General features: G+C 39.9%; 5 protein-coding genes and 1 non-coding gene across 12 annotated transcripts; 2 read left to right on the forward strand and 4 right to left on the reverse strand.

Annotated features, from left to right (window-relative positions):
* The first annotated feature begins 891 nt into the window (after positions 1-891).
* Positions 892-5483, forward strand: LOC137739211 (isoleucine--tRNA ligase, cytoplasmic-like). Its single transcript, XM_068478757.1, has 4 exons — positions 892-1505; positions 1897-2595; positions 2978-3313; positions 3543-5483. The coding sequence occupies exons 1-4, from the start codon at positions 972-974 to the stop codon at positions 5289-5291; spliced, it is 3318 nt and encodes a 1105-aa protein (XP_068334858.1). The 5' UTR covers positions 892-971; the 3' UTR covers positions 5292-5483.
* A 1901-nt stretch (positions 5484-7384) lies between these two features.
* LOC137738748 (UDP-glycosyltransferase 83A1-like) lies at positions 7385-9176 on the reverse strand. The gene is made up of 2 exons (XM_068478225.1): positions 8696-9176; positions 7385-8356 (listed from the first exon to the last, which is right to left on the reverse strand). Exons 1-2 carry the CDS (start codon positions 9174-9176, stop codon positions 7476-7478), a joined length of 1362 nt encoding a protein of 453 aa, XP_068334326.1. The 3' UTR covers positions 7385-7475.
* Positions 9177-11188: 2012 nt separating this feature from the next.
* Positions 11189-12858, reverse strand: LOC137741000 (transcription initiation factor IIB-2-like). Its single transcript, XM_068480808.1, has 2 exons — positions 12003-12858; positions 11189-11596 (listed from the first exon to the last, which is right to left on the reverse strand). The coding sequence occupies exons 1-2, from the start codon at positions 12820-12822 to the stop codon at positions 11460-11462; spliced, it is 957 nt and encodes a 318-aa protein (XP_068336909.1). The 5' UTR covers positions 12823-12858; the 3' UTR covers positions 11189-11459.
* A 484-nt stretch (positions 12859-13342) lies between these two features.
* LOC137739375 (transcription initiation factor IIB-like) lies at positions 13343-13987 on the reverse strand. The gene has a single exon (XM_068478943.1). It carries the CDS (start codon positions 13985-13987, stop codon positions 13343-13345), a length of 645 nt encoding a protein of 214 aa, XP_068335044.1.
* A 1798-nt stretch (positions 13988-15785) lies between these two features.
* On the reverse strand, positions 15786-23560 carry LOC137739188 (uncharacterized). 7 transcript variants are annotated; one of them, XM_068478735.1, is made up of 10 exons: positions 23295-23560; positions 22151-22430; positions 20234-21949; positions 20082-20152; positions 19693-19943; positions 17625-19421; positions 17429-17477; positions 17081-17322; positions 16836-16943; positions 15786-16400 (listed from the first exon to the last, which is right to left on the reverse strand). In XM_068478735.1, exons 2-10 carry the CDS (start codon positions 22302-22304, stop codon positions 16172-16174), a joined length of 4617 nt encoding a protein of 1538 aa, XP_068334836.1. In that variant the 5' UTR covers positions 22305-22430; positions 23295-23560; the 3' UTR covers positions 15786-16171. The 7 variants fall into 7 exon arrangements, with proteins under 7 accessions (XP_068334836.1, XP_068334833.1, XP_068334837.1 ...); XM_068478732.1 differs by having other exon boundaries at positions 17625-18442; positions 18509-19421; positions 19693-20152; XM_068478736.1 differs by having other exon boundaries at positions 17625-19189; positions 19325-19394; positions 19693-20152; positions 23295-23559.
* Positions 23561-25535: 1975 nt separating this feature from the next.
* On the forward strand, positions 25536-25608 carry TRNAA-UGC (transfer RNA alanine (anticodon UGC)). The gene has a single exon. It is a non-coding gene; the product is annotated as a tRNA-Ala (tRNA).
* The last annotated feature ends 125 nt before the right edge of the window (positions 25609-25733 follow it).

A 25733-nucleotide genomic window follows, 5' to 3' on the forward strand; every position in this document is an offset into this window, starting at 1 on the left:
TTTGTTTCTTCCCTTACCATGATTACTAGACATATCTAACTTTCTAGTGTTATATCATATGATCCTCTGAGTTATCGGGCATAAATCCAAGTACCGGGCAGAAGGTAGCTCGCTCGCTGGAAGCCTTCTTTCTCTGCAATTTCCGGCCCCATCCAAGACTCGGATCAGCAAGAACGCAAGCGAACTGATCCCCATTTGATCCATTAATCTGCTCGATAGGCTCCTCGAGTTTCCCGGCCACAACCAGCCGGATTGTTTCAGACAACTTCCCTGGTAATTACTTGGGGTGCATTTCACTCTATACCCAAATGTAACCTTGCTACCATGTAAGACTTGTTCTTACTTCTCTAGTTAATAGTTACCATCATGACTTGGCGACTACATTATACACCAAATTAGCTAGTGAAAAATGCTCTGCATGCTACATCCCAAAATTTTCTTTTCCAACCTAGGCATCAAGTGATATGCACCAACTTGAGAAGGACAACAAAATTGAAACAAAAATTAATGCCGGCTTTCAAGTGAGATAGAGGTTGTCTGAAATTCAAGAACAAAACTTTAGAGTTTTTAAAGAGCGGAGCGAATGAGGGGAAAATTGGAGATATAGTTTGGCTTTAAGAAGGAGAAAGTATCAGGGGTGAGACTTTGAGAGTCACGAATTAGCAAGTAAGATGATATAAGAGTTAAAGTTTTTATATGTCAAATCGAGCGAGACATGTAATTTGAATGCTCGTATTGAAATTTTCTGATCTGTATTTTAGATAACTTTTTATAGATTTAGTATCATTTTTTGACCTATTTTCATAAGTTTTGGATCTAATTTGCATCGTTTTCTGGTACGTTTTGAGATTTTCTCTAAACCCTAAAGCCCCTATAAATATATGTTAAACGTGAAAAAAAAACATACTTCTCGCGTTATCTTCCTTTATTCCATACCCAAAAAAAGGAGCTTCCTTTGCTGCAACTCAGCCATGGAGGAAGTGTGCGAGGGCAAGGACTTCTCCTTCCCCAAACAAGAAGAAACCATCCTCAAACTCTGGTCCGAAATCAAAGCCTTCGAAACCCAATTGGCGCGCACGGAGGGCCAGCCGGAATACGTGTTCTACGACGGCCCTCCGTTTGCCACCGGCCTCCCGCACTATGGCCACATCTTGGCCGGAACCATCAAAGACATCATCACCCGATTCTTCTCCATGACCGGCCACCACGTCATCCGGCGATTCGGGTGGGACTGCCACGGCCTGCCTGTGGAGAACGAGATCGATCGGACTCACGGTATCAAGCGCCGGGACGACGTGCTGAATATGGGGATCGATAAGTACAACGAGGCCTGTAGAAGCATTGTGACGCGGTACGTCGGCGAGTGGGAGAAGGTTATCACCCGGACGGGGCGTTGGATTGATTTCCAGAACGATTACAAGACGATGGATTTGAAGTTTATGGAATCTGTGTGGTGGGTTTTTGCGCAATTGTTTGAAAAGGAGCTGGTTTATAAAGGATTCAAGGTTGGTTATTGATGGCATTGTGATTTCTTATGAGTTTTGCTCAATTGGGTAGTGAGAATTTTTGGATTTTAACATGTTTTGATCATGGGTGGTGGGAGATGGTAAATGGGGTTTATTAACATAATGCATGATCTAAAACAATTTCTGTTTCATGAATTACTGTTTTGATGCTGTTTGATTATGCAGATAGCTCATGTCAACTCCAAAAGCTTGTAATTTGATAGAAATGTCTGGTATTGATTTCTAGTTAGGGTAAAAACTCAATGCCATATGTACATGGAATTCTATTGCAACTTAAATTCGGAAAACCGAGAAGAGAGGGAGAGAGGGAGGATAAATGTTCTGTTTAACTTGTTGAATCTACTGACATTTTTTGTTTTTTTGTTGGTAGGTCATGCCATACAGCACTGGTTGCAAGACACCACTCTCAAATTTTGAGGCTGGTCAAGACTATAGGGATGTGCCTGATCCCGAAATTATGGTGACTTTTCCAATTGTGGGAGATCTGGAAAATGCAAGTTTTGTGGCTTGGACAACTACACCATGGACCCTCCCTAGTAACTTAGCCCTCTGTGTCAATGCGAACTTTACTTATGTGAAGGTTCGCAACAACTACTCGGGGAAAGTTTATGTTGTTGCTGAATCTCGGTTGTCAGCTCTTCCTAGTGAGAAACCAAAAGAGAAAAGTACTGTAGTAGAAAATGGGTCCAAGTCTAAGACCAAGGGAGGAGCTGGGAAAAAGGAAACTGTCGACAGTTCATCATATCAAGTATTGCAGAAATTCTCAGGGGTTTCATTAGTGGGAAACAAGTATGTGCCACTGTTTGACTACTTTAAGGAGTTCTCTGATGTGGCATTTAGAGTTGTTGCGGACAACTATGTTACTGATGATAGTGGGACTGGTATTGTTCATTGTGCTCCTGCCTTTGGCGAGGATGATTATCGTGTTTGCCTTGAAAACCAAGTAATCAATAAGGGAGACAACTTGATTGTAGCGGTTGATGATGATGGCTGCTTTACAGAAAGAATCACTGATTTCAGCGGGTTCTATGTCAAGGATGCCGATAAAGATATTATTGAAGCAGTGAAGGTACAAGTGAGACTACACACAATCACAAACACAAACACACACACACACGCACCCCACAGTGGGGTGATTTACTTGCGCAACCCCCCACTCAATAAGAAGAAAAGATAGAGCCATGCCATTCTATGTTTCAAATAAATGTTCAGTTTTAACTTCATGTTCTAAACTTAATGTTTTGACATCAAATAATATGTAGTCTCATGCGTTCTGATGCTATTTACTATTGTTGCTCTTCTTGTTATCATCATTAGTTGAAAAGAATTTAGGAAAAAGAGAGTGGAAAGTAGGAATAAGTGTCCTGTTTGTGATGGATTGTTTCTGTATTTACTTTATGGTATGTTGGTTTGTATCATTTATTCTGATATATTTCTTCATATTTTCTCAGGCAAAAGGAAGGCTAGTGAAGTCCGGAACTTTTACTCATTCTTATCCCTTTTGCTGGAGATCTAAAACTCCACTTATCTACAGAGCTGTTCCAAGTTGGTTTATCCGGGTGGAGCAGTTGAAAGAAAAATTGCTAGAAAATAACACACAGACTTACTGGGTTCCTGACTTTGTCAAGGAAAAGCGCTTCCACAATTGGCTGGAAAATGCAAGAGATTGGGCCGTTAGTCGAAGTAGGTTTTGGGGAACTCCTCTCCCTGTGTGGGTTAGTGAGGATGGTGAGGAGATACTAGTCATCGATTCTATTGATAAGCTTGAAAAGCTTTCCGGTGTTAAGGTTTGAATCCTCTCTGTCTACTTTATTTTGTGCAATTACATGTCAGGCGGAATATTCCTTGGTGTTGAATGCCCTGTTTAATTAATTATTATTTTTCGTTATTCAATCTTAGGGGGATAAGACGTTGTTGTTGTTTTGTGATTCAACAATCCAAAATAATACAGTTTTTTTTTTTTTTTCCTCCTGATTTACAAATCTAAAATAATATTTCTTATGTCGATTTAAATAGGTTTTTGATCTGCACCGGCACAATATCGATCATATCACTATTCCATCTGCTCGTGGTCCGCAACATGGTGTTCTTCGACGTATAGATGATGTGTTTGATTGCTGGTTTGAGAGTGGATCCATGCCTTATGCTTATATCCACTATCCTTTCGAGAATGTTGAGCTTTTTGAGAAAAATTTTCCTGGGCATTTCGTTGCAGAAGGGCTAGATCAGACTCGTGGGTGGTTCTACACTCTTATGGTGTTATCTACTGCGTTATTTGGGAAACCTGCTTTTAGAAACCTGATTTGCAATGGACTTGTCCTTGCTGAGGATGGAAAAAAAATGAGTAAAAGTTTGAAGAACTATCCTTCACCAATGGAGGTTATTGATGACTATGGTGCTGATGCACTACGATTATACCTCATCAACTCTCCTGTTGTGCGTGCGGAGACATTACGTTTCAAGAAGGAAGGAGTTTTTGGTGTGGTCAAGGATGTATTTCTTCCTTGGTACAATGCATACAGGTTCCTTGTTCAGAATGCAAAGAGACTTGAAGATGAAGGGTTTGGCACTTTCCTCCCTATTGATCTAGCCACTGTACAAAAATCGTCTAATGTGCTTGACCAGTGGATCAACTCGGCCACACAGAGTCTTGTGCATTTTGTCCAACAAGAGATGAATGGTTATCGACTTTACACGGTGGTTCCATATCTTTTGAAGTTTCTTGACAACTTGACAAATATTTATGTGCGATTCAATCGCAAGAGGCTAAAGGGTCGTACTGGTGAAGAAGATTGTAGGATGGCACTCTCAACTCTTTACAATGTCCTCTTAGTGTCCTGTAAAGTGATGGCACCATTAACGCCATTCTTCACTGAGGTGCTTTATCAAAATTTGCGGAAAATTTTGAATGAGTCAGAGGAAAGCATTCACTTTTGTAGTTTTCCTAAAGCAGAAGGAAAGAGGGATGAACGAATGGAGCAGAGTGTTAGAAGAATGATGACCGTGATTGATCTTGGCCGTAACATTCGTGAGCGTCACAATAAGCCTCTCAAGACACCTCTTAAGGAGATGGTTATAGTTCATCCTGATGCAGACTTTCTTGATGATATTGCTGGAAAGCTAAGAGAGTATGTGTTGGAGGAACTTAATGTACGATCTCTTGTCACGTGTAATGATACATTGGAGTATGCTTCGTTACGTGCAGAGCCTGATTTTAGTATACTGGGTAAGCGGCTTGGAAAATCGATGGGGGTTGTTGCCAAAGAAGTCAAGGCCATGTCCCAGGAAAGCATTTTAGCATTTGAGAAAGCTGGAGAAGTTAGTGTTTCTGGTCATTGTTTAAAGGTTGCTGATATTAAGGTGGTTAGGGATTTCAAACGTCCTAATGGAACGACAGAAAAAGAGATAGATGCAGCGGGAGATGGTGATGTTTTGGTGGTTTTGGATTTACGTCCAGATGAGTCCTTGTTTGAGGCTGGTGTTGCTCGCGAAATTGTTAGGAGAGTTCAACAGTTACGGAAGACAGCTGCCCTTAAACCTACTGACGTGCTGGAGGCCTACTTTGAATCTTTAGATCAAGATAAATCAGTCTCACAACGGGTTTTACAATCCCAGGAAGAATACATTACAGATGCCATTGGTTTTCCATTGCGTCCTTCTCAAGTGATGCCATCAGATGCTGTCCTTGTCGCGGAGGAGAGTTCCCATGGGGTATCGGGCATGTCATTTGTTATCAGATTGGTTCGCCCTACCAGTTCCAAGTAGAGTTTCTTGAAATGATCAGGTATATTTAGTCAAATTTCATTAGCTAATCATTTAGGTTTAATCATGTTGTTATCTCGTTGATGCTTTCGGGCAAACGGCATTAGTTTCATCACGCCTTTGTTTTATGTTCTTGTTTTGGCAATGTTGGAAAACTATTATTTGTGGAAGTAATGAACACAAGATTTTGGATTACCGTTTACATTAGCTTGGTCTCAGTTGAATCAATCAACCGAGCTATTGACATTATATTATTAACGCTCGAACATTTAGTTTTTTTATTTTTTATTAAAGTTATTCAGTAGCACGTTCTGGTAGTATTCCTCTTCACTTAGAAGTCACTCAGTACTATGTTCTTTTTTAATAACGTTCCATCTTATTCTTGATTTCTCCCTGTGTGATCATCCCGCTTTCATTCTTATCGAATCTCAACCTTCCAAATATCGCAAACGTAGCTCTCGTTGAGCAAACTGGTCAGCAAAGTACGGCCAACACAAGAAATCAAAGGAGTTCCAACCGCAATGGCTTACGAAGCAAGCAACCAAAGGATGACCGAGAACCTTTTGTTGAGGTGCCCAACCGACCATCAGACCGCAAGAGGCTACTTGCTCTTGATATCCTTTGGGGTAGGGATCACGTGCCAGCGATAACAGCTCAAGAGCCAAAGCAAGCTCCTGCAATTGTGTTTAATTGAAAACTGTAAAGCTGACAATTGCAACATAGATCACTGAGCTGGGTGTCTGTTGATCCAGCCACTCTAAGCAAGTTGAGTCTTGTGGCCAGAAGTTGCCTTCTGAGGCCATTTTCAATCGACCCAAGCCAAAGAATTATAGAGCTAAAAATAGTTCGGAATGATATGAAAATCATCTCTAACCGAGGGTTAGGTCAAAGGGCTTGTGGGTCCCACAGAGCCCAAACCCCCAAATCAGGCCATCGGGCTTGCCATTTCCAACCAACCCTCAAACCCAGCCCTCCAGCGCCATAATGTCAAGCTTGACATTTTGTCATCCCTCCAGCTCCAAAATGTCGAGTTTGACATTTTGCCAACCTTCCAACTCAACCCATTTGAATGCCAACGGCTACCTGACGTCAGCATGATGCTAGGTAGCTATGGCTAGCTAACATCATGTTGCCGTTAGGTTACCGTTGGAATTTGAATATTTTTTTTGGACGAATTTTCTAATTTCTTTTCCTATAAATACCTACACCATTCCTACAACATTGAAAGCTGAAGATAAGAAGTGTCATGTAAATAAGAATCCTATCTAAAAATTGCACAACCAATTACATATTGACACATGACACTCGAAATCCTATTTGAAAAATTATTAAGATTACATAAAGGTAAGAAATCTGGAGAGTTACTCACTTTAGCGACACATGTCACTCAAAATCTTATCCGAAAAAATTATTGAGATTACATAAGGATAGGAAATCTGGAGAGTTACTCACGTTAGCGACATGTATTACTCGAAATTATATCCAAAAAATTATTGAGATTACATAAAGATAAGAAATCCGGAGGCATATTAATTTGACGACAAGTGGCACTCAAAATATGTCTAAAAACCTTATTTTAATATAGTAGTTTAATTTAATTAACTATATTAATTTAATTAAAATAATAAATTATGCTTCGTCTATGACCTTTTGACCCCTTCGGTTGGAAATAGTTTTTTGTCAAATGACTATGTTTGGCCTATGGCCCTTTGACCCTCTCAGTTTGGAGATGATATAAAATATGGTTTGAGTTCCCGAGCTGGCTGCTTGCTGAAAGCCGGCCTATTGGTAAAGTCTGGGGTGCTAGGGTGAATGCTGCTGGTTCAAGATTATGCGCCGAGTTGCAAACAAGCCAGCCTGCCTCTTTCAGACTTACTGTTTCTTACTATAACTTGAAATACGATTTATCCATGTTACACGTGATTTTATTGGTTTTTGGTTTATATCATGTTGTCTTGCTGTTGCTTTGTGAACGGCTTTAGGTTCATCAATCTATTGTCTTATGCTTTTGTTCTGCTGCTGAAACTAGGTTTCATTTTTTTTTTTTTTTTTTTCTGGAAGCACTGAAAGATTTACACACGTAAACTCGGTTTTAATTTGGTTTTAATTTTTGTAGTTTACACCAGCTTGATCTCAACTCCTTGCAAGAAGTAAGTCAAGCATGAAAACAATGCTCGAAGAAGTCACTTATCGTTTCATCCAATCGACAAAACTATTGAAATTTTTGTTTGAGCCGCCACCTTCTTCGACACTATCCGTAACCTTTTTCTTCATGTCTAAAACCCTGGCTCCTATTTCATCATTTCCTAGCAGCTGCTCCACCTTGCTTGAGATTTCTCTGCGCGTGACGATCCCACTTTCATCCCGTTCAAACCCCAAACCAACCTTCCAAACCTCACAAATGTAGGTTTGGTTTAAAAACTGGTCAGCAAAGTAAGGCCAGCACATAAAAGGCACCCCGTAACTTACACCTTCCATTGTGGAATTCCAGCCACAATGGCTCACGAAACACGCGATTGACGGATGAGACAGAACCCTCTGCTGTGGTGCCCAAGCTACTATCCGCCCTCGATCAGCAACCCTGTCAAGAAATCCTTCCGGGAAGGCTTCATTTTTTGTGTGTGCATTATCATCCCTGACCACCCACAGAAAAGACCTATTGGAGAGTTCAAGCCCCCAGGCCAATTCTTCGAACTGTTTTCGATCAAAAACTGTGATACTACCAAAAGCAACATATATGACTGATTGTGGAGATTGTTGGTCAAGCCAATTCAAGCAAGAGTCATCCTGCAAGACGTTTCCGGCAGAGCTTTCGAGTCGGTTGCTTGCCAAAAGTGGACCTATTGGTAGGATCTGTGGAGCCATGGAAAACGCCGCCGGCTCGAGGTCGTAGGTTGAGTTGCAAAGTAACCAGTCTGCTAACTTTATTGATTGGTTGTTTCTAACCATAAGTTGAAACACATTCTTCTGCAGAGCCTTGCTGCCAAGGCATGCCCACACAAAGTTTGATGTGTTCATGCCAGGCATCTCTGGTGACAATTTAATTACTTGTTTCTTTGTGGGAGTTCCTGCAAATACAAGTCACAGTTGAAGGTTTCAATACAAGCGATATTCTACTTTATGCTAATCTAAATTGCATCAAGGGGGATCCAAACTCAAGTGCATAGAGAGAGAACATCCGCTCTAGTCAATATGGCTACGCCCACGGCTACTAGTCACAATTATGTGCAAATGTGATAGAGTGGATATGCTATTGCTATGCACCGGAGTTTGAATCCTCTCTCTGTTGTTTTGATTAGTTTAAAATAGAACATATCGTGATTTCAAAAGAAAAAGAAAGATATATTTCATAACTTTCATTTGCGAGTGTTCTATAAATTTAGACATAAAAGAGTGTTACTACTCACCATCATTGGCAACAATTCCCTCATCAATCAGCTTTGGAATGCTAAATCCAAGCACCAAGAGCGCAGCTGCTGCCGGGCAGAAGGCAGCGCGCTTGATCGCCTTCTGCTTGGCAATTTCCAGGGCCCATCCAAGACTCTGATCAGCAAGAACACAAGTGATCTGATCCCCATTCGCTCCGTTAATCTCTTCGATAAGCTCCTCAAACTTTCCGGGCATAACCTGCATGATTGCTGCAGAAAACTTCCCTGGTATTTTCCTATCTTCCACGGATTCTAACCCGTCAGAAATAAATACATGATGAATCCTACTCCCTATTTCATCCTCCATTGCCAATGCATTTTTCATTTGCATATGAACATGCTCTGTATTTACAAACGTGACCTCGATACTGTGTTTTACAAGGCATCTTGAAAGCTCAAACAAAGGAATTACATGCCCTTGTGCTGGATAAGGAATCACCAAAACATGTGGATTGACCATTTCTCCCTCTTTTGTTTTCTTTGCTAGGTTTTTCTTTTGAACAAGACGATATCTAAAATACCTTAATTTATAGGAAGAAAAATTTGAACTTAGGTGTAAGGAGACGAACACACTACCTTAATCAACTAGTCTAACTCGCATATGTTGTTGAAGTTTAGTCTCAAGTTTGTATCACTTTTATAGAGATGTTGGATGCAAGGAACCAAAACGTCAAGAATTTGTCTTGATATTAGTTGGAATCAACAACTAAACTAAACCTAATCACTACCATGTTCTATTGATGCATCATTGTCCTTGTTAATTGTAATTAAATTCTTTTTAATAGTAATTAAATTCATTATTATTATTTTATATTTTTAGTTGGAATCAACAACTAAACTAAACCTAATCTTTCGACCAAAAAAAAAAACTAAACCTAATCACTACCATTTTCTATTGATGCATCATTGTCCTTGTTAATTGTAATTAAATTCATTATTGTCCTTTTCTTTTGTTGTTACTTTTCTGGTTTACATACTTTTTGAATTATGCTGAGGTATGCTGTGGATTTATTTGTTTTCTTCCTTTTCTTTTTCTATCTAAATTGTCATCTCTTCCTTACGAAGTTATTCGTTTTTCATTATTTTCATTCTTGCCCCTGTAACTCGATTTTAATCTCATTTTACTTCCTGTAACTCAAAAGTCGACACTTTACTCCCTGAAATTCAAAGTTTGCTTCACTTTGCCCCCTATAAGTCGATTTTATTTCCATTTTGCCCCTTAAAACTTAAAATTCATCTCAATAGAACTTAAAATTGGCTCTACATTGCCTTAGTTTTGTTAATTTCTTATGTGGGTTTGATTTGAGTGCGCCAGGCTAATCAATTTCTTTTTTATTTTTGTCATCTCTTCAATTTCTTTTAAACTTAACATTCTCCGATTGTTCAATGTCAACGCATAATGAAGATTTACAATCGAGTTTATTGCACATGTGACATAGTCTTATTATGTGTTGGGTCTCACATACATTTTATGAGGCAAACTATAAGTTTTGGGGAAAAGAGAGAGTCCACAAGTCAAAGTGGAACAAATTTTGAGTTTCAGAAAGTAAAGTTACGACTTTTGAATGACAGAGATAAAGTAAAATCAAAATGAAGTTTCAAGGAACGTAGCTAAGGATAAGCCTTTTTCATATGCTAGTGGAATTATTTGAAGCTTTAACTTTTGAAACGGGGCTTGGGACATACTTTTGAAACTCTTGGTTAGTTCCTGGAAACTGTTTGGGCTAACAGAAACTGGGATGGCATGGTGGGGTTAGCTATGCTCCAAATCCACTTCCCTTCCCATCTCGTCTTGTGACGCAGCGAGTAACGGGATCGAAAAATGTCAGCAAATGTCAAAATTTCTCCACTTCAAGAAAAGTCTCACATTGATTAATAATACGTAGAAGAATCAAATTGCAACTCCTCTAAACTTGACCTCTCTGTAGGTTTCAAACCCTATCTCCACTAGAAAAGGTCGAATTAACAAAGGAAACTTACGAAAAAAAGTCCCCCATTAAATCATTATTTCAGAAGCGCCACTTGACCGACAAACAAATATTCAAAGCTGACTTGTTGCCTTTTCTTACGCCGAATATTGTTATTTAACGCGTGTTTTCCTTCTTCGTATTTAGTTTTTCTAATCCAAGAGTACTACCATTTTTTATTTAATTCACAATTTTAAGTTTTGTAACTCTGTTCCTCCAAATTTCCTTTCCCACCTTTGGTGTCAAACGATGTGCAACCCACACCGGTAATTGCATTCAAAAGCACACCAATTTGTGAGGAGGAAAAGACTGTTGGAAGAACAAGTTGGCATAAGCGATAGCTTTTCCTTTTCTAGTTGCTTTTCCTTTTCGAGTTGTAATTCTATTTCTACTTGTAATAGCAAAATCTGTTCCTGGATCATAAAATTGGGATTTACGTCATTTTGATTCCCTCCAGAAAAGCAAGTTTTTCTACCAAAACTACTGGTAGTCCCGAGGGGACGGCATACTCCTTGTATAGTTTTAGCAGTACTGAACAAGCGAATCATCGGTCCAAAAGACCGCCTTTGAAAAAAAAAAAAGGAACTCGCTTAACTCGCTAGGCCTTCGGAACAAAGGTGATTCTGTTCATGCTTCAGATGATCTGGCTAATTATATATATTATATCTAATTATCCCACAACTAATTGAGAGGGGAAAGCCAAATTAATCATCCCAGCGAACTCCATAAGCTGGAAGGATCAGGAATTAGGAATTGCCGTGTTGTGCCTTAGACCTTCAAGGAGTGATAAGTTTCTTGAGGTCCTCCAACCTGCAATACCAGGTTGGTATTATCTGTGAAGCATAGGGATAAATATCCTTGTATGTCTTTTTAGTTGTCCCTACAGCAACACCATCAGCTGCTTTTGAGACATCTGCAGATCCACATAGTTTACATCAAATCCATGCAGACAAATCAAGCATGATCAATTAGGATGATTGTAAGATAGATTACAGAAATTAATAATCAAATATACCGACTGAATTGGTCTCGAAGTACAACAAAAACCGACATTTATTAATCAACGGGGAGATGTTATTAGCACTGTACAAAAATCATTATGTTCTACTCCCTAATGAAACGATAAGGAAGGTATCGAATCCTGAATCTCTAGCCTAGTCTACCCATCATCCTACCCATCTTCCCCAGTAATTAAGTTCTAATATATGCTTCTTAATTACTAAGATTAAGAAGTCAATCATATATAAATTAAACATACATGCATGCTTAACTGCTATAAAACATGCATAAATAAGAGTACTAGAAAGAGTTTAAAATACCTTGAACAGAACAGTTATTCCCATTAGAAAGCTGAACTACCATGTACATAACCGCTGCCACAACAGAATTGGGGTTTCTCCTAATATCAAAATTTGCCAAATTCTTCAGAGCTTCTTCCACAGCCTTCTTATCTTTACTACTCATACCAAGATTCGAGCAATGTCGCGGCCAAAGGTCGATGGCGCTTTTGATCTTGGAAGCAAGCCCTAGTCTTCTCTTCAACTCTTCCTTCATCTTGCTAATTTCTTTTTTAGATGGCCCATTGGCAACCATGGTGATTTCCTTTAGTGTTCGCGTATTTTGGCTTTCTTCAAATGCAAGCAAGAGGCAAGCAGCCATTATAGGGTTAGAATTTCTCCCCTTACAGAAGTTCTTATCATCGGCCTTCATGTATAGACCTCTGGCATGATCCAGTATGCATTTCGGAACGCCTTCGTATATGTCTAGCCGGGCGGCCATCTCGTCGAGGTACTTGAAAGGTTTTAGGAGAGAATTGTAAGGGTTTACAGCCCTATTGGTCCATTTATTAGGAGGAAAATTACCATCGGCATCAGTACCCTTCTTGGTGTTTTTCTTCTTTTCTTTGGATATACAAGTGGAAAGAACACCATTATCCAGCAAAGGATCGAAGGCTTTTCCGACGCGAGTCCGGTCTTCTTCGGGGTTCTGATCGGCAAAATTTCGCCACTCGGCTCTTTCATCGATGTAGCGGGCTTCAAGGATCAAACCACAGACGGTGCAGATTGTGTCACCCGACGTGTGGTCGGACACGACGTCTGTCTCTTGCTTGCAGTCTCTACAGAACTCTTTATCTTCCATGATTTTCACAGAGAGAGAGAGATTTGCGGAATAACTTATGTTTTGTATTGTGGGATGTAAAGCCAGGGTATGTGATATTTATAGAGAAAAAGCTTTAGTTAACCGACTCCAATGTGACCGATTAAGTATTTCAAATGCTACACGCAAAGGGAAACTTATTCCTGAAGGAATAGAACCGTGCCGACTGGGGTCCACATTCCACAAGTCATAAACATGTGGACCCAGAGAACAAATAATACGGTCCGATAAATCACATATTACAAAACAAATAGTTAAAAAAAAATTTATTCAAATATTTACTATTATGATACTTGTGTTTTTTCGGCATATTAAAAAAAAAGACATAAAAAATTGGCAGTCATGTTTCCCTTGATCAGAAAAACTCACAGTCAACCACCTGGATTCTCTCTCCGCATCGATCGCTCGCACTTTCTCAAAATCTTAGTTGAATACACTGTTAATTTCAATTTCTTAGTGAAAATTACATCAAAACTCTGTAAAATATAAACTAATCCAAATATCAAACTCTAACACGGATCTCTAGCTCTTTCTCCAAGACTTTTACCATTTTGTTAATTTCTTTCCTAGAAGGTCCGTTGGCAGCCTTGGCGATTTCCTTGGGTGTTCGCGAGTTATTGTTTTCTTGGCAAGCAAGAAAGAGGCAAGCGGCCACCATAACCTCAAACTTTCTCCCCCTACAAAACTTTCTCCCACTACGAATCTTCTTATCAACGGCCTTCTTGTATAACGCTTCGGCATCATGTAGAACCTGATCGGGAAGGCCATGTTTGTCTAGCCAACAAGCCATGGATTCGAGGTATTTGGTAGCTTTTGCGAGAGATTTTTGGGGGTTTGACACGGCGTTGTTCAACTGGTTACTAGGAGGAGCAATGCCATCGACATTATCCTTCTTCTTGTCTTGCTTCCTGTCTTTGGAGATACAAGTGGTAAGAACACCATTGTCCAGCAAAGTATCCAAGGAAGCGCCCACGCGACTTCGGTCTTCCCCGGGGTTCTGATCATGAAACTTTCGCCGCTTGGGGGTGACGTCGACGCAGTGGTCTCCAAGAACCAAACCACAGTCGGTGCAGACTGTGTCACCCGACTGGTGGTCGATCACAACTTCTCTGGGTTCCCTGCAATCCACACAGAACTCAATTTCCATGATTTTTCAGAGAGAGAGAGAGAGAGAGAGAGAGAGAGAGAGAGAGAGAGAGTGTGTGTGTGTGTGTGTGTGTGTGAGACAGAGAGAGGGAGAGAGGCATTAGCTAGCTTTTGTTGTGGTAGTGAATGTGCACACTGGGCAGTTACCAGTTTATGTTTTACGGTGTGAGAATTTGGGGTTACGATTAAGAAGACTAGCCAGCCTGGATATGCGATATTTATAGGAGCAAATGAAGTATTTATTTATCCCACAACTTTCCTAACAAGTATAATAAAGAAGGTCCCCACACCTTCATTTGTTCTCACTGGGACCCACTACTGCCACATAGACAGTTAAAGCAAGGCCCTTGGACTCTTTGACAAAGCTAGAAAGTTAGTGGGCTGAGGATACTTGTCGCGTGGCTTTCATTGGACCACGTCACCATTGACTAACAGCCACAAGAAGTAAAGCTTCCCCCTTCCTCCTGAAGGTTTGATTTGATACTTGCTCGTGCAGGTCTGATACTTCCTCAAGAAGTAACCTTCCTCATGAAGGTTGATTGGTATTGATTCTCCAGTTACCGTTCTTCCAAGTTTGCCCCAGTAAAACTCACTTACCCAATTCTTCCAGTTGAATCACCAATTACTACATCAAAAGTGGAAACAAAACATGTTTCTACATGATTTTTAATTGGACCAAAAATGCCATTTTTATAATAACCGAGGCGTAAGCTCATAGCCAAGCTGGACGGAGACCACTCTTTTTTGCAACCGAGTTTCAAAAGAGAATTTCTCCCGAACAAATTAAGCTTGAGAGAAACTCCGTCATTTGCTCATACAGTTTAAATTTGGATTAAAATATCGGTCTAAAATGATTGTTTATATGTAATGTAAGAGCAAATGTATGGTGGCAAAGAACACTGCCCCAGGAAAATTATCCATCCCCAATTCCATGAGCAATCTAGGTCTGGCTAACCAGGACAAGGACCTTGGTGACTCAGGTCCCATATTCCACGTGGCAAAAATCCCATGTTCCAAATCCAAACCCACGTGGACAACAGAAAATGATGGTGAAAACAATAGTGCTTTTCCAGAAAAACAAACATCAAATCCGTGATGTTGTCAGCTGTCCAGTAACACCACAGAATTTTATCATCATTTTTGTCAAAAAATGAAAAAATAAATAAATAAACTTCGGTGGATCATGAACGGATCAGATGCTGCTCTGCTGATGCAGACAGACAACGAAAGTACTTATCGGATCCCATGAATTCCAAACCCCTTTTTGTCCTATCCAATGAAGCATTTCCTTGTCTTTTACTCCATTCAGAGGGGACACAGAATCAATGTCTTGAATCTGAAACCTAGTACTTTACAAGAGGACAACAAAAGACAAACAAATTCAAAGTTCCAATGGAGTTGGAAGCTTCGGCAACCTTTTCCGATAGATCTTATACGCTCCCCCTTACAAAAATCCAAAGGCAAAAGTACCAGCATTTACACGTGACCAATCAGAAAACAAGAAAGATATTATCATTAATGGCAGGAAAAAAAAAAAAAAAACTCACCCATGTTTTTGGAGGTGGAGTGTTTGCAGAGTAAGCAAAACATCTGTTGGATCATAAAATTACAACCTTCATAATATTATTCAATTTTTCCTAACTAACTAAACTGTTTTTCATCTTCAACATCCCAACTCTTTCTCCTGGGTTCAGCCAGCACAGCTTCATGCAGAAAAGACCTGTAAAAACGGCGAAGAGCGCAAAGGAGAAGAAAAAGAGAGGAAATACGACAGTGACAGTGCTCGTAGCTACCGGATATTCTTGTATAAATTAGGTATGGCTAGATTAAAAACTAATTTATGCAACAACTTAGGGCCACTAAGAGACATTCGTACCAACGACCATCCTCCTGCTGCTTCAGGCACTCTACCTATTCTCCTTTGCAACTTCTTCAAAATATACAAGAGAACAATATGTACTTTCCCAAAAATGACAACAATAGGTGTTGGTTCAAAAATGAACGAGCAGCTTTCGTTACTTGGGGTTGACTTCCTGCATTCCATTTTTTCAATCTTCTTTCTTCTATGCTAGGCTAGCATGTATGTCAGTAAAAAGTGATCATAAACGGGTGCATGAGCGGGATCTGGAATGCATATGGATGAAAAGGGAAGAGCATTCAGGGGGAAGGAGCAATCAATTCACAATCATAGTGACAGACAATGAACACCCTCTGGTAGATGTCTTGGCAGCGGCTGTCCAGTGACATATCGTTGGGGGAATGGTTTTGGTGCAGTTGGAACTGTACCGGATGAAGAAGTGGTCCCAGACGTAGCTGTTTGGGGGATATGGAACCTGGCAAACCGGTTGATGACAGAAAATCTTTCCAACTCCTGGCATTCTAGTCTTAAGTCTAAAATTGAAACCTTGTCTAACCTGCATCATTAAAAGACATCATGATACAAAATAAATTGAACTAAATGGCCGAATTCTGACAGATTTGCAAGGCATAATTCTAAGGATTACCCAATTTTCGCACTTTCTAAAAGACATGTAGTTCTGAATTCAAAGGAACCTTTTTTTTACCCTTGGGAACAGGGTAAGTAGCTGATTTCTGACAATAACTAATATATGTGACTATACCAAAATTAAAATTTGGAAAAATGTATGAGTACCACCCATGTAAACTTCTAGCAGAGTTAAAGATCTGGTTATTAAGGAAAAAGCATACTCAACTAAGCCTTAGTCCAACCGCTTACGGTCAGTTGCAAGAATCATTTTTCTACCTTTTGTTCGCGAATAAGACTGAATGACAGAGTGTAGTTACTAGAAATGTCAAAAAATATTCCTGAACAGAAAATTTTGGCATACCTCAGTAGGTCATTTTCCAGCTTCTTCGATCTATTAGTGAAATCTTCCACAGCTTTTGATAAATACTGCATTTCAGTATTTTCAGAAACTTTAGGCTTTTCCCCAATCCTACAAAACGATTGCAGAGAAATTAATTCTTAGAAGGCCAAACCTCAAACCATACAACTTGTAGCACAAGAACTTCTTATAAACTTCAAATTTACAATCTCTCTGGTTCTCTCAAAAAACCATGAAACGTGACTTACTTATTACTGTCGTTCAGTGGCACATCAGTACTGCTGCTGCAGGCCAGGGTGCATGCATCCCCTAATGATAATTTAGCAACAAAATATGTCACACTATCATAGTACAAAGCAGCATCTGCTGAGAGAATGGATGCTGGTGCAGGGCCGAGCAATTGCTGCAGAAACTGTGTTGTGAAGATAAGCCTTCTCTTAGATCGAAGGATTGGAAGTCCATCTTCAATCATTTCAAACTCATGTCCAACCTGCCATTAAAAATGAATAATACATAAACACCTGGATCCAAAATACCTGTGAATTTTTTTAAAGTAGAATGAATTGCTGGTGTGACCCATTTAACTAGAAGCTCACTTTCTCAGTCTGCCGATTGCATGCCAAGGCCCATTCTTGCTCTGCCAGACTGCATAAAAAAATGCAATCCAAAAGTTAACGAACCAGCATAAACGACCCGAGGATCAGCTGTGCACTTTCGTGAACAAAGGAATACCTCATCTTCTACATGCCAAATTTGACATAAAGAAAATAAACGGGGAGCAATAGTAAATACCTGACATCTTGAACCCTTTTGGAACCTTCTGTCACTTTGTGCCATGGTAGAAGCTCTGATGTTTCAATTTTGCGTTTCTTTGGTCTCACAATAGCCATACTTTCATCAATGACATCTGAAGGTAACACATAGGGAGCTACAAAGGGTTCGCTTGTTACCAAATTGGTAGCTGTACTTGGCCATACTCTGTTAGCATCAGAAGCATCTATCTGTTCCACAGAAGAATGTATGTTTAGGCTTTGCGAAGGCTTCGCAAGCGAGGTCTGCCCTGCAGAAGACCTATCAAGCCTTGCATCATACGTTGGTTGTATCTGCCCATTTCTGAAGGTCCCATACTGTTTAAACCAGTTCGATGCCATACTTAGATTGGGCTGAGAAGTTTCAGCATAATTAGGTAACACATTATTGCCAATAGATGGACTCTGAGAATCACTTTCACCAAATGCAACCATGCCTTGCGCTTGGAAGGCAGATTGTGAGGAAGTTTTTACACTTGGACCTTCTCTTGCATCCGTCAGGAAATTTGTCGCATTGGAATTTCCAAGTGGCGAAAACTTGTGAGCTGATGGAGAATTCAGTTCACCATCCTTGTTATGACCATAAATTGACTGCTGTCCTGCCATAGCAGTTATCTGTTGTACATCCAGATCCCTCCTACTTGGATCAGCCTCTTCATTCTTCGTATCCTGCACTTGGTGCAGCCGGGAGTGGTCATGACGAAATCCATGTGAATGTTTTAAAGCATGGCCAAGAAATCCAAGATTTCTTGCAGAGGGAGCCAGGCCATTGCTGTCACTACGATGTATTCCACCAAGATCCTGCAGATGCGAATGATTCAACAATGTTCCAGAGGCAAAATCACTAGGATCGGAGACATTCCTTACCCCTGTCTGTGAAGCATCAAACGTCGTCTCTTCCCCCTGCTTCTCTTGTGCAGAAATGAATCCTTGAAAACTCGTATGGGAATGGCCAAATTCAGATGACCTATATCCACCGTCCTGGGTATTTAGACCATTTAGCTCCTTTGAAGCCAATGAAGTAGTTTCCATGCCAGAAAGATGTTGCTGACTTTGGTTCTTTGTCCACAAACTCTGTGGCTTCACTGATAATCCAACCCGTGCAGGCATGCCTGACATAAAAGAAGGCTGAGAAACTGGAACAGCTTCAAGAACAGGGAATTGTTGACCACCAGAGTTGACAAAAATTTGCTGAGAAGTATCTTGAGATAGAGCAAGGTTGGAAGGTGCATGCTTTGCAGCAGAACCCGGAGAAGTTGTCTGATTAGATGGACCAGGTACATTAAACAGATGTTGCGTTTGACGCTGATTCCTTGAAAATGTAGGACTGGACGTAATTTCTGCAATAGAGTTTCCATGCTTATAAGACGTAGGGCTGCTCGATTGTCCCCCAATACCAAATTTATCATCCCAACGGGATCTCGGTGATGATTCATGTGATTGGGGCAAAGGTTGAGAAGGGGACAGGGTAGACCAGGTCTGATTTTTCTCTCTTAAATTAGAATCCATTTGCATTTGATTTGGATTACTAGCTGGATGGATCATACCCTGAGAAGAGAAAAGAGTGTTTGAAACGGATTGTCGTTGAGATGGAGAAGCCAATTTCAAAGCAAAACCTTGAGAAGCAGAAGACTGATTGTAGATATGAGAAACAGAAGCTCCAGGAGTTTTTGCCTCAGTTACCTCAGATAATGGGTTAAATCCAGAACGGCCAAACTGTGCAATAGAACTATTCTCCTTCGATTGATCAACCCTGATAAGAAGATGAAGCATATTTTGACTGTTGTGGTTAAGCCATCTAAAGATTCCACGAGAATATACAAAATAGAAGAGAGAATGTTTAATGCCCACATGCTACCAATGTGAATACATAAGGTAAATAATAAGGAAGGCTGCAGAGAGAATATTTAACTTTCATATGCTAACGAATGCAAATACATATGGAAATTAATAAGGAAGGCTGCAGAGAGAATGTTTAATGTTCATTAGTATTCAAAGGAAATATTAGCCATTCGGAACTTTCAATCCCTCATTATTCTTAAGCAAACTACCTTGTTTGTGCAGTCACACGCATGCCACTAGAATCCTCTGATTTCCGGTCATACGAATTGTCCCTCTGGTAGCAATTTTGCTGCTGCTCATATGTCCCACCTTCCCTCCCATAAGAGTTTTGCATAACATGAGAGCTGTTACTCATTTGATGCTGTTTTTCTCCAATGCCCTCATTGTCCTCCTTGTTGCTAGATATAAAATGTTTCCCATGATCAAGCTTATTATTATCTTGGACTTGGTGACTGGTTTCCTGATGGACATTAGTCATGTGTGAATTTTGCAGAGAATGAAAGTTAAAAATATTGGAATTTTCTCTGTTCCTAAGAATACTCTCTGAACCAAAATGTACTTGCTCCAATTGTCCAGTTGATCTGGAAAATGAAGTTACCCTGGAATCACCATCCCTAATCCACATATGGTTCTCAGAGTTCCTATTGTACATGCCTTCATTAATATCACCTGTTCAACAATCACCCACAATATCAGGGAAACGAAAATTAGCATCATTTCCATTAGAGGATTGAAAATGTACATTCTTACCTTCTGGTTTACTGCTTTGACTGGTCCATGTGTTGTCCAAACGCATGTGTGGCTGAACCTGCTGAGAGTTACGATCCAACCACTCGCTAGAACTTTTGGGAGACTTCTGAATGGATTCGTGAGATTCATCCTGGTGAAACCCTTCTCGATGCTCAGGTGTGAATTGGATGTCTGGCTGTGGAAAGCCAGGGAAGCTAGAACTAACACTTGAGTCATTATGCATGGAAAAAGGTTTTGAACTTAAGGAAGAGACACTCTGCAGATTGTTATCAGCCCAAGTTCCTTGGTTCTCATTGTCCACGATGTTTGAAGGCTGATTACCAGTTGACAGCTCGGTATTCTGAAAAGTCAACCCACTCCACTCCTCCTGTTGGCCGGTATCACTACTAGAAGCTTCTGCTACAGCAGACTGCATAAGCGCGCTCCAGCTTCCACTTTGGAGAGAAGGAAATGAACATTCGAATGCATTTCCAAAGCCTCCAGCCCCAATATCACACTGCTTTCCCATAGACGAATCCCAAGTACTATCATCCATGTCAAACAAAATCTTCTCTTCCATTGGATCGAGGGGAACCAAACCCTGGGAAGGGCCATGCTGCATTGTTTTTTGCTGAAAGATTTCCGGCCAGCCAGCCTGATCTTGCTTTCCACTGAGCTCCTGTAGTGATGTATTTGTTTGCAAGGTATCCCCTTGTTGGAGGTTACCCAATGTGGATCCACAATTTGAACCCTGAGTAATAACTTGTCCAAATACATTTTTTCCCTGAAAGCCTTGTCGGGATACGAAAGCCCCTTGAGGCGAGCAAACCTGGTCCGGAGAAGCAGTTGTACAATGATCACCTACAAATGAGTTATTGAAGGCTGATGGCTGCATAGCAGGCTTCTGCATTTGATCATTAGCCTTGGTCAACAAATTTTCAGAATCATGAGACATCGCCGGAAGATGGGAATACTGATTCATAGTCCCTCTTCCACTAGCAACAGGAGTACCATATAAAGATGCATCAAACTGCTGAGGAGCAAGACCCATCGAGCTCAAAGTTTGACCTTGCTCTTGAGAAAAAATAACTCTATTAGAAACATTTTGTCCTCCCGGAGATCCACCCCTCTGCACCCAGTTCATAAACATTTGTGGCGTATCATTAACGGGTGTTCCATTGATTAGAGGTGAAAACTGAACCCCTGAAGCCTGCTTATTAATTGCAGAGATCTGATTTACTGCATTATGTTGCCTTGCATCACCGAACTGGTGTAGTTGCTGCTGCCTCTGAAGTTCTTGCAGTTTCTTAAACATCAGGTGCTGCTGCAACATCTGCATGTCATTGTACCCAGACTGCTGCATCGAGTGAATCTGTGGAATGCCTTGTTGTTGTACCCTCACAAGTTGTTGCTGCCTTCCAACAAAGTTAAACTCACTGGAAGCTTCAGTAATTTCAGACCTTTCTGAATTGGTTGTCAAAGTGGGACTATCGCACGATGCATTTTCTTGCTCTGATTGAAGGATAGATAAGCCTCTCGAAGTTAAAGAAAGTGGAACAAAAACTGAGCTATCATCCAAAAACTGGCTTTCCTGCAAATCCTGCCATCCAAGCATAAACCCATTCGTCTCCAGATGTTGGTTTCTAGTTTGAATATGGGACAATTCCGGTTTCTGAGCCAACTGTGTATATTGTTTATCAAAACTCAAAGACTCACCACCCCGTCCTCTCCCAAAATCTGCAAATGCCACAACAGATACATTAGGGCGTTCAAAAACACTAACTTGGTATTTTACATTATGCCACTGTCCTGGGGGAAAATTCAAAGATTTATCCACTATTTGGGAAACAAAAAGCAAATTCCAATGCAGTCATGACAATCAAAACATAGAACTCATAAAGCAATCAAGAAGACCATAAAAAATGAAGCCACATGTACCTAGTTGTTGCACATTACTTGTCTCTCTTTGTTTTCCATGCCATTGATTATAAATATGCACAGGCCAATTACCGTCTGCAACTTGAGTTTGACGGGTATAGTTGTCTTGTTCATAAAAATTGTGGATCCTGCCTTCAATTTCGTTACCAGGCATTAAATTCCCAGGCACCAAATTTCTCAGCTAATTGTTTCTGTGAAAAAGAGCTACGACTGTTTATGAGACCATCATGCATAAGATACCCTGATCCCCGCGATTCTGCCGGGCATTCTCCAACTTGTCCTGCATATTTCATTGGACAAATTGAGATTAGAAGTACTGACAGACAATTTTGACAAAATATCAATTAATAAAGCCAGTAAAATGTCGAAAATTTAATCATGGAAAAACCTCGAAAATACAGTTTACATCAGATTTCAAACTCAAGCCGGTCTCATTTATGGAGAACCGCTAAAACAGTTTTCCAATTGGAACCTACGACAGCAAAGTTACAAATTCCAATCAAGTGTCAAACAACTAGTATTATTCGGTTGCTTGCAAATATGACTTCTCTGAGAGAGAGAGAGAGAGAGAGAGATATGTGTGTGTGTGTGTTAGGGGCTTGGGTGCCCAGCTACAAGATTCAAACTTTCCAAAATTATTTGAAATGAAAAAAATTCGAACTTTTCGATATTCACAGTTGAATTTTCTTTTCAGCACTCGAATTTACAACTCTTATGAGAGTATTTGAGCTAATACCAAAAGATGGGAAAGAGAGCAAACCCCCGGAATTGCAAATTCAGCAGAAACTTAAGCTTAATGCGAACTCGGGATTTCGAAAAACAAATCAAAGGCTAAACACAAAGCACTTAAACACTATCATTAAGCAACAGAAACCCAAATTAAATCACAAGCAAAACTCAAACTTTACACTCAAAAACCCTAAAAAATCCAACAAAATCTCCACCCAACAATCAATGAAACCCCAATTCTCCCAAAACTACTAACAAACCACCTGAATTTAACAATTTCCGAGGTAATTCGACTAAAATTAAAAACAGCAAACCTCAGCAGTTCCAACTCTAATGTCTCACTCTTACAAGCTAAACAAACAGAGTGTGAACTCAGAAGGGCAAACTAGCAAAAAGCGGAGAGTTGGGAGCTCACAGTGTGATCCCAATCCAGGGGAATTAGGGTTCTTCAAGAACGCGGACGGTACGGCGTCGTTTCTGCTTCTTTTACAGCTCCCAATTCACACCACAGTTGTTTAAGCTCCAAAACGACGTCGCAAATGGCTCCTTCTATCTCTCCGGAACTGAACTTTCTCTCTCTAGGACCAGAGGAGTGAGAAACCGCAATCCATTTTTCGGACCCGAAGCCGACGATAAAGCGATCCAACCAAAACACCGCTCCGAAAAATATGTTTTCCAACAAACACACAGAGTCTCAGAAGAAAATGCTGCCTCAGGCTCGGGGTCTGAACCCAGGTTCGGGTATGGTTGAGTACCCGAACCTACGGCACGGGGATAGAGGTGTTAATGTGCTTCGCGGGAGTTGGTGCGCCCTCCGTTTATGGACGTTGGATGACGATATCTGGGATATCGACGGTTGATATGGTAGTGTGACGTAGGCTCAAGTAAGTGTGCGTCATTGCTTGTGGCTCGAAAGGAAAAAGTGGACGGGATATTCGGACGTCACGCGCTTTTGTCCACGCGTGGGGCGGTGCACTTTATTTTTCAGGCCGAACTTTGGAGCTTTTTCTTTTCTTTTTCTTTTTTTTAGAGAATTTTGTAAATGTGCTTAATAAGTAAATTTTTTTTTTTTTTTTTTTGGGTTTATTTTCCCGCCGCCGGTTTAAGCAAAAGATTAGGGATAAGTGGGTGGGTTTAAGTGCTTAATTATCTAGGGTTGTCATATGTTTGGGCCAAGCCACCTAACTTTCAAGGTCCAATAATGTCTGCTAAATTTAGATTTTGTATTAGCTAAATTTACGAGTTTGAGATGAGAAATACTTAAACTGCTGACATTCGCTGCAGTGTAAATCATCATCTTTTACGCTCCTGCTTGTTTTTTGTCATAAGGGTTAAGACTGGACAATAGCATTCCCCTAAATGAAACTTACAAGTGGATTTTTGTAATCGTTCATGTATGTAGTAAGCGAACTCAAAGGGTTCATGAACTTCATATTCATCACAAAGTAATTAACCGATAACAACTTTCTTCTAAATACAGCTTACATGTGACAATTTTAAACCGTCAATGTGTGTGTATATATATATATATATTCATAATTTATGCACAATGCTTGAACAACTAAAACTAGCAACAGTCATTAGCATCTACATGACCAAGTTGTGTGATCGTAATATGAAATAAGATGTGTTTATGTAGTTTAAAGATAGAAGAGTGTAGTAGGGTTTGGTGATGGAGTTCTTAATTTTCCTTCCCCAAGTCTTGCCATTTATTGCCCTATGTTTCTGATTCTTAGTACACGTGCCATGCTCCCAATTAATTCAACGAAAAACCATGGGGTACATTTTAATGCAAAGAACAGGAAACATCATTAATATGAATAAATAAAGATCTAAAAATTAATAATATTGGTGGTAAGGTCTAGAATTTGACTCGGGTTGTCGATTTTGCTTTGACTCCGGGATTTGTGCAGCTGAGACTTTGACTTGAGTTGTCGTTTTTGCTTACATACACAGTAACACTGATGTGGCAAAGTTGGTGGTTGCATTCCTACATTTTTAAATTGCCTGATAAGATTGAAATCGCTTTGGATTTCTGTGTCTAGTGTCCGTAGATAAAGAGATTCAGACTATTTAATTTTAATTCTATATTTTCATTAACTCATTTTATTAAAGAAAAATTAATGAAAAGATTTTAAAAACTTTGAGTTTTAATGATAAGGACAAAATAAAGGGTAAAGTGAATAATACCAGGTTTAACTTTTTAGTGTAAAAATGTGATTTTTCGTTAAAATGAACAATATCGTAGACTTTTTGTTAAAACTCCCTTTCATTAATTCATTACATACAAATTTAAAGATTTGAATGATTTAGATCTCTTGTTTTCTCTTGAATGGTAAGGATGTCTAGGTCCACGCTCCGACACAAATCCAACTTGGATCTCATTCCACCTAGAGGAGGATCCTCTTCGAATTCATTTTATAGGGATCTTAGGGATCCTCACATCTTAACCGTTCATCGTACATTGTGCGGTCAGTTTTTGTTAATTACTATTTATATTTAATTTTAGATAACAAAAATCAAATAATTTCTGATCGCATGATATACAATTTGAATCCTGGGATCCAAATCCCCGCCCAGATAGAGAAAGAGCACATGATTGATGATTTTGTAAAATAAAAATAGTTATATTTGATATGAGAAAAATTAGTAAAATGGGGATGTAGCTCAAATGGTAGAGCGCCCGCTTTGCATGCGGGAGGTACAGGGTTCGATCCCCTGCATCTCCAAAAACAACTATTTTTTAATGTATTTTCTTATTATTGTTTTTTAACCAGTTTTGCTGCTATCACATCGTCGCATGGCAATCGGACATGTTATCACATCGTCGTTTGGATGGTCTGATAAGCATATA

This window comes from Pyrus communis, chromosome 7 (genome assembly GCF_963583255.1).
Source record: "Pyrus communis chromosome 7, drPyrComm1.1, whole genome shotgun sequence".
In the NCBI taxonomy this organism is placed as follows: domain Eukaryota; kingdom Viridiplantae; phylum Streptophyta; class Magnoliopsida; order Rosales; family Rosaceae; genus Pyrus; species Pyrus communis.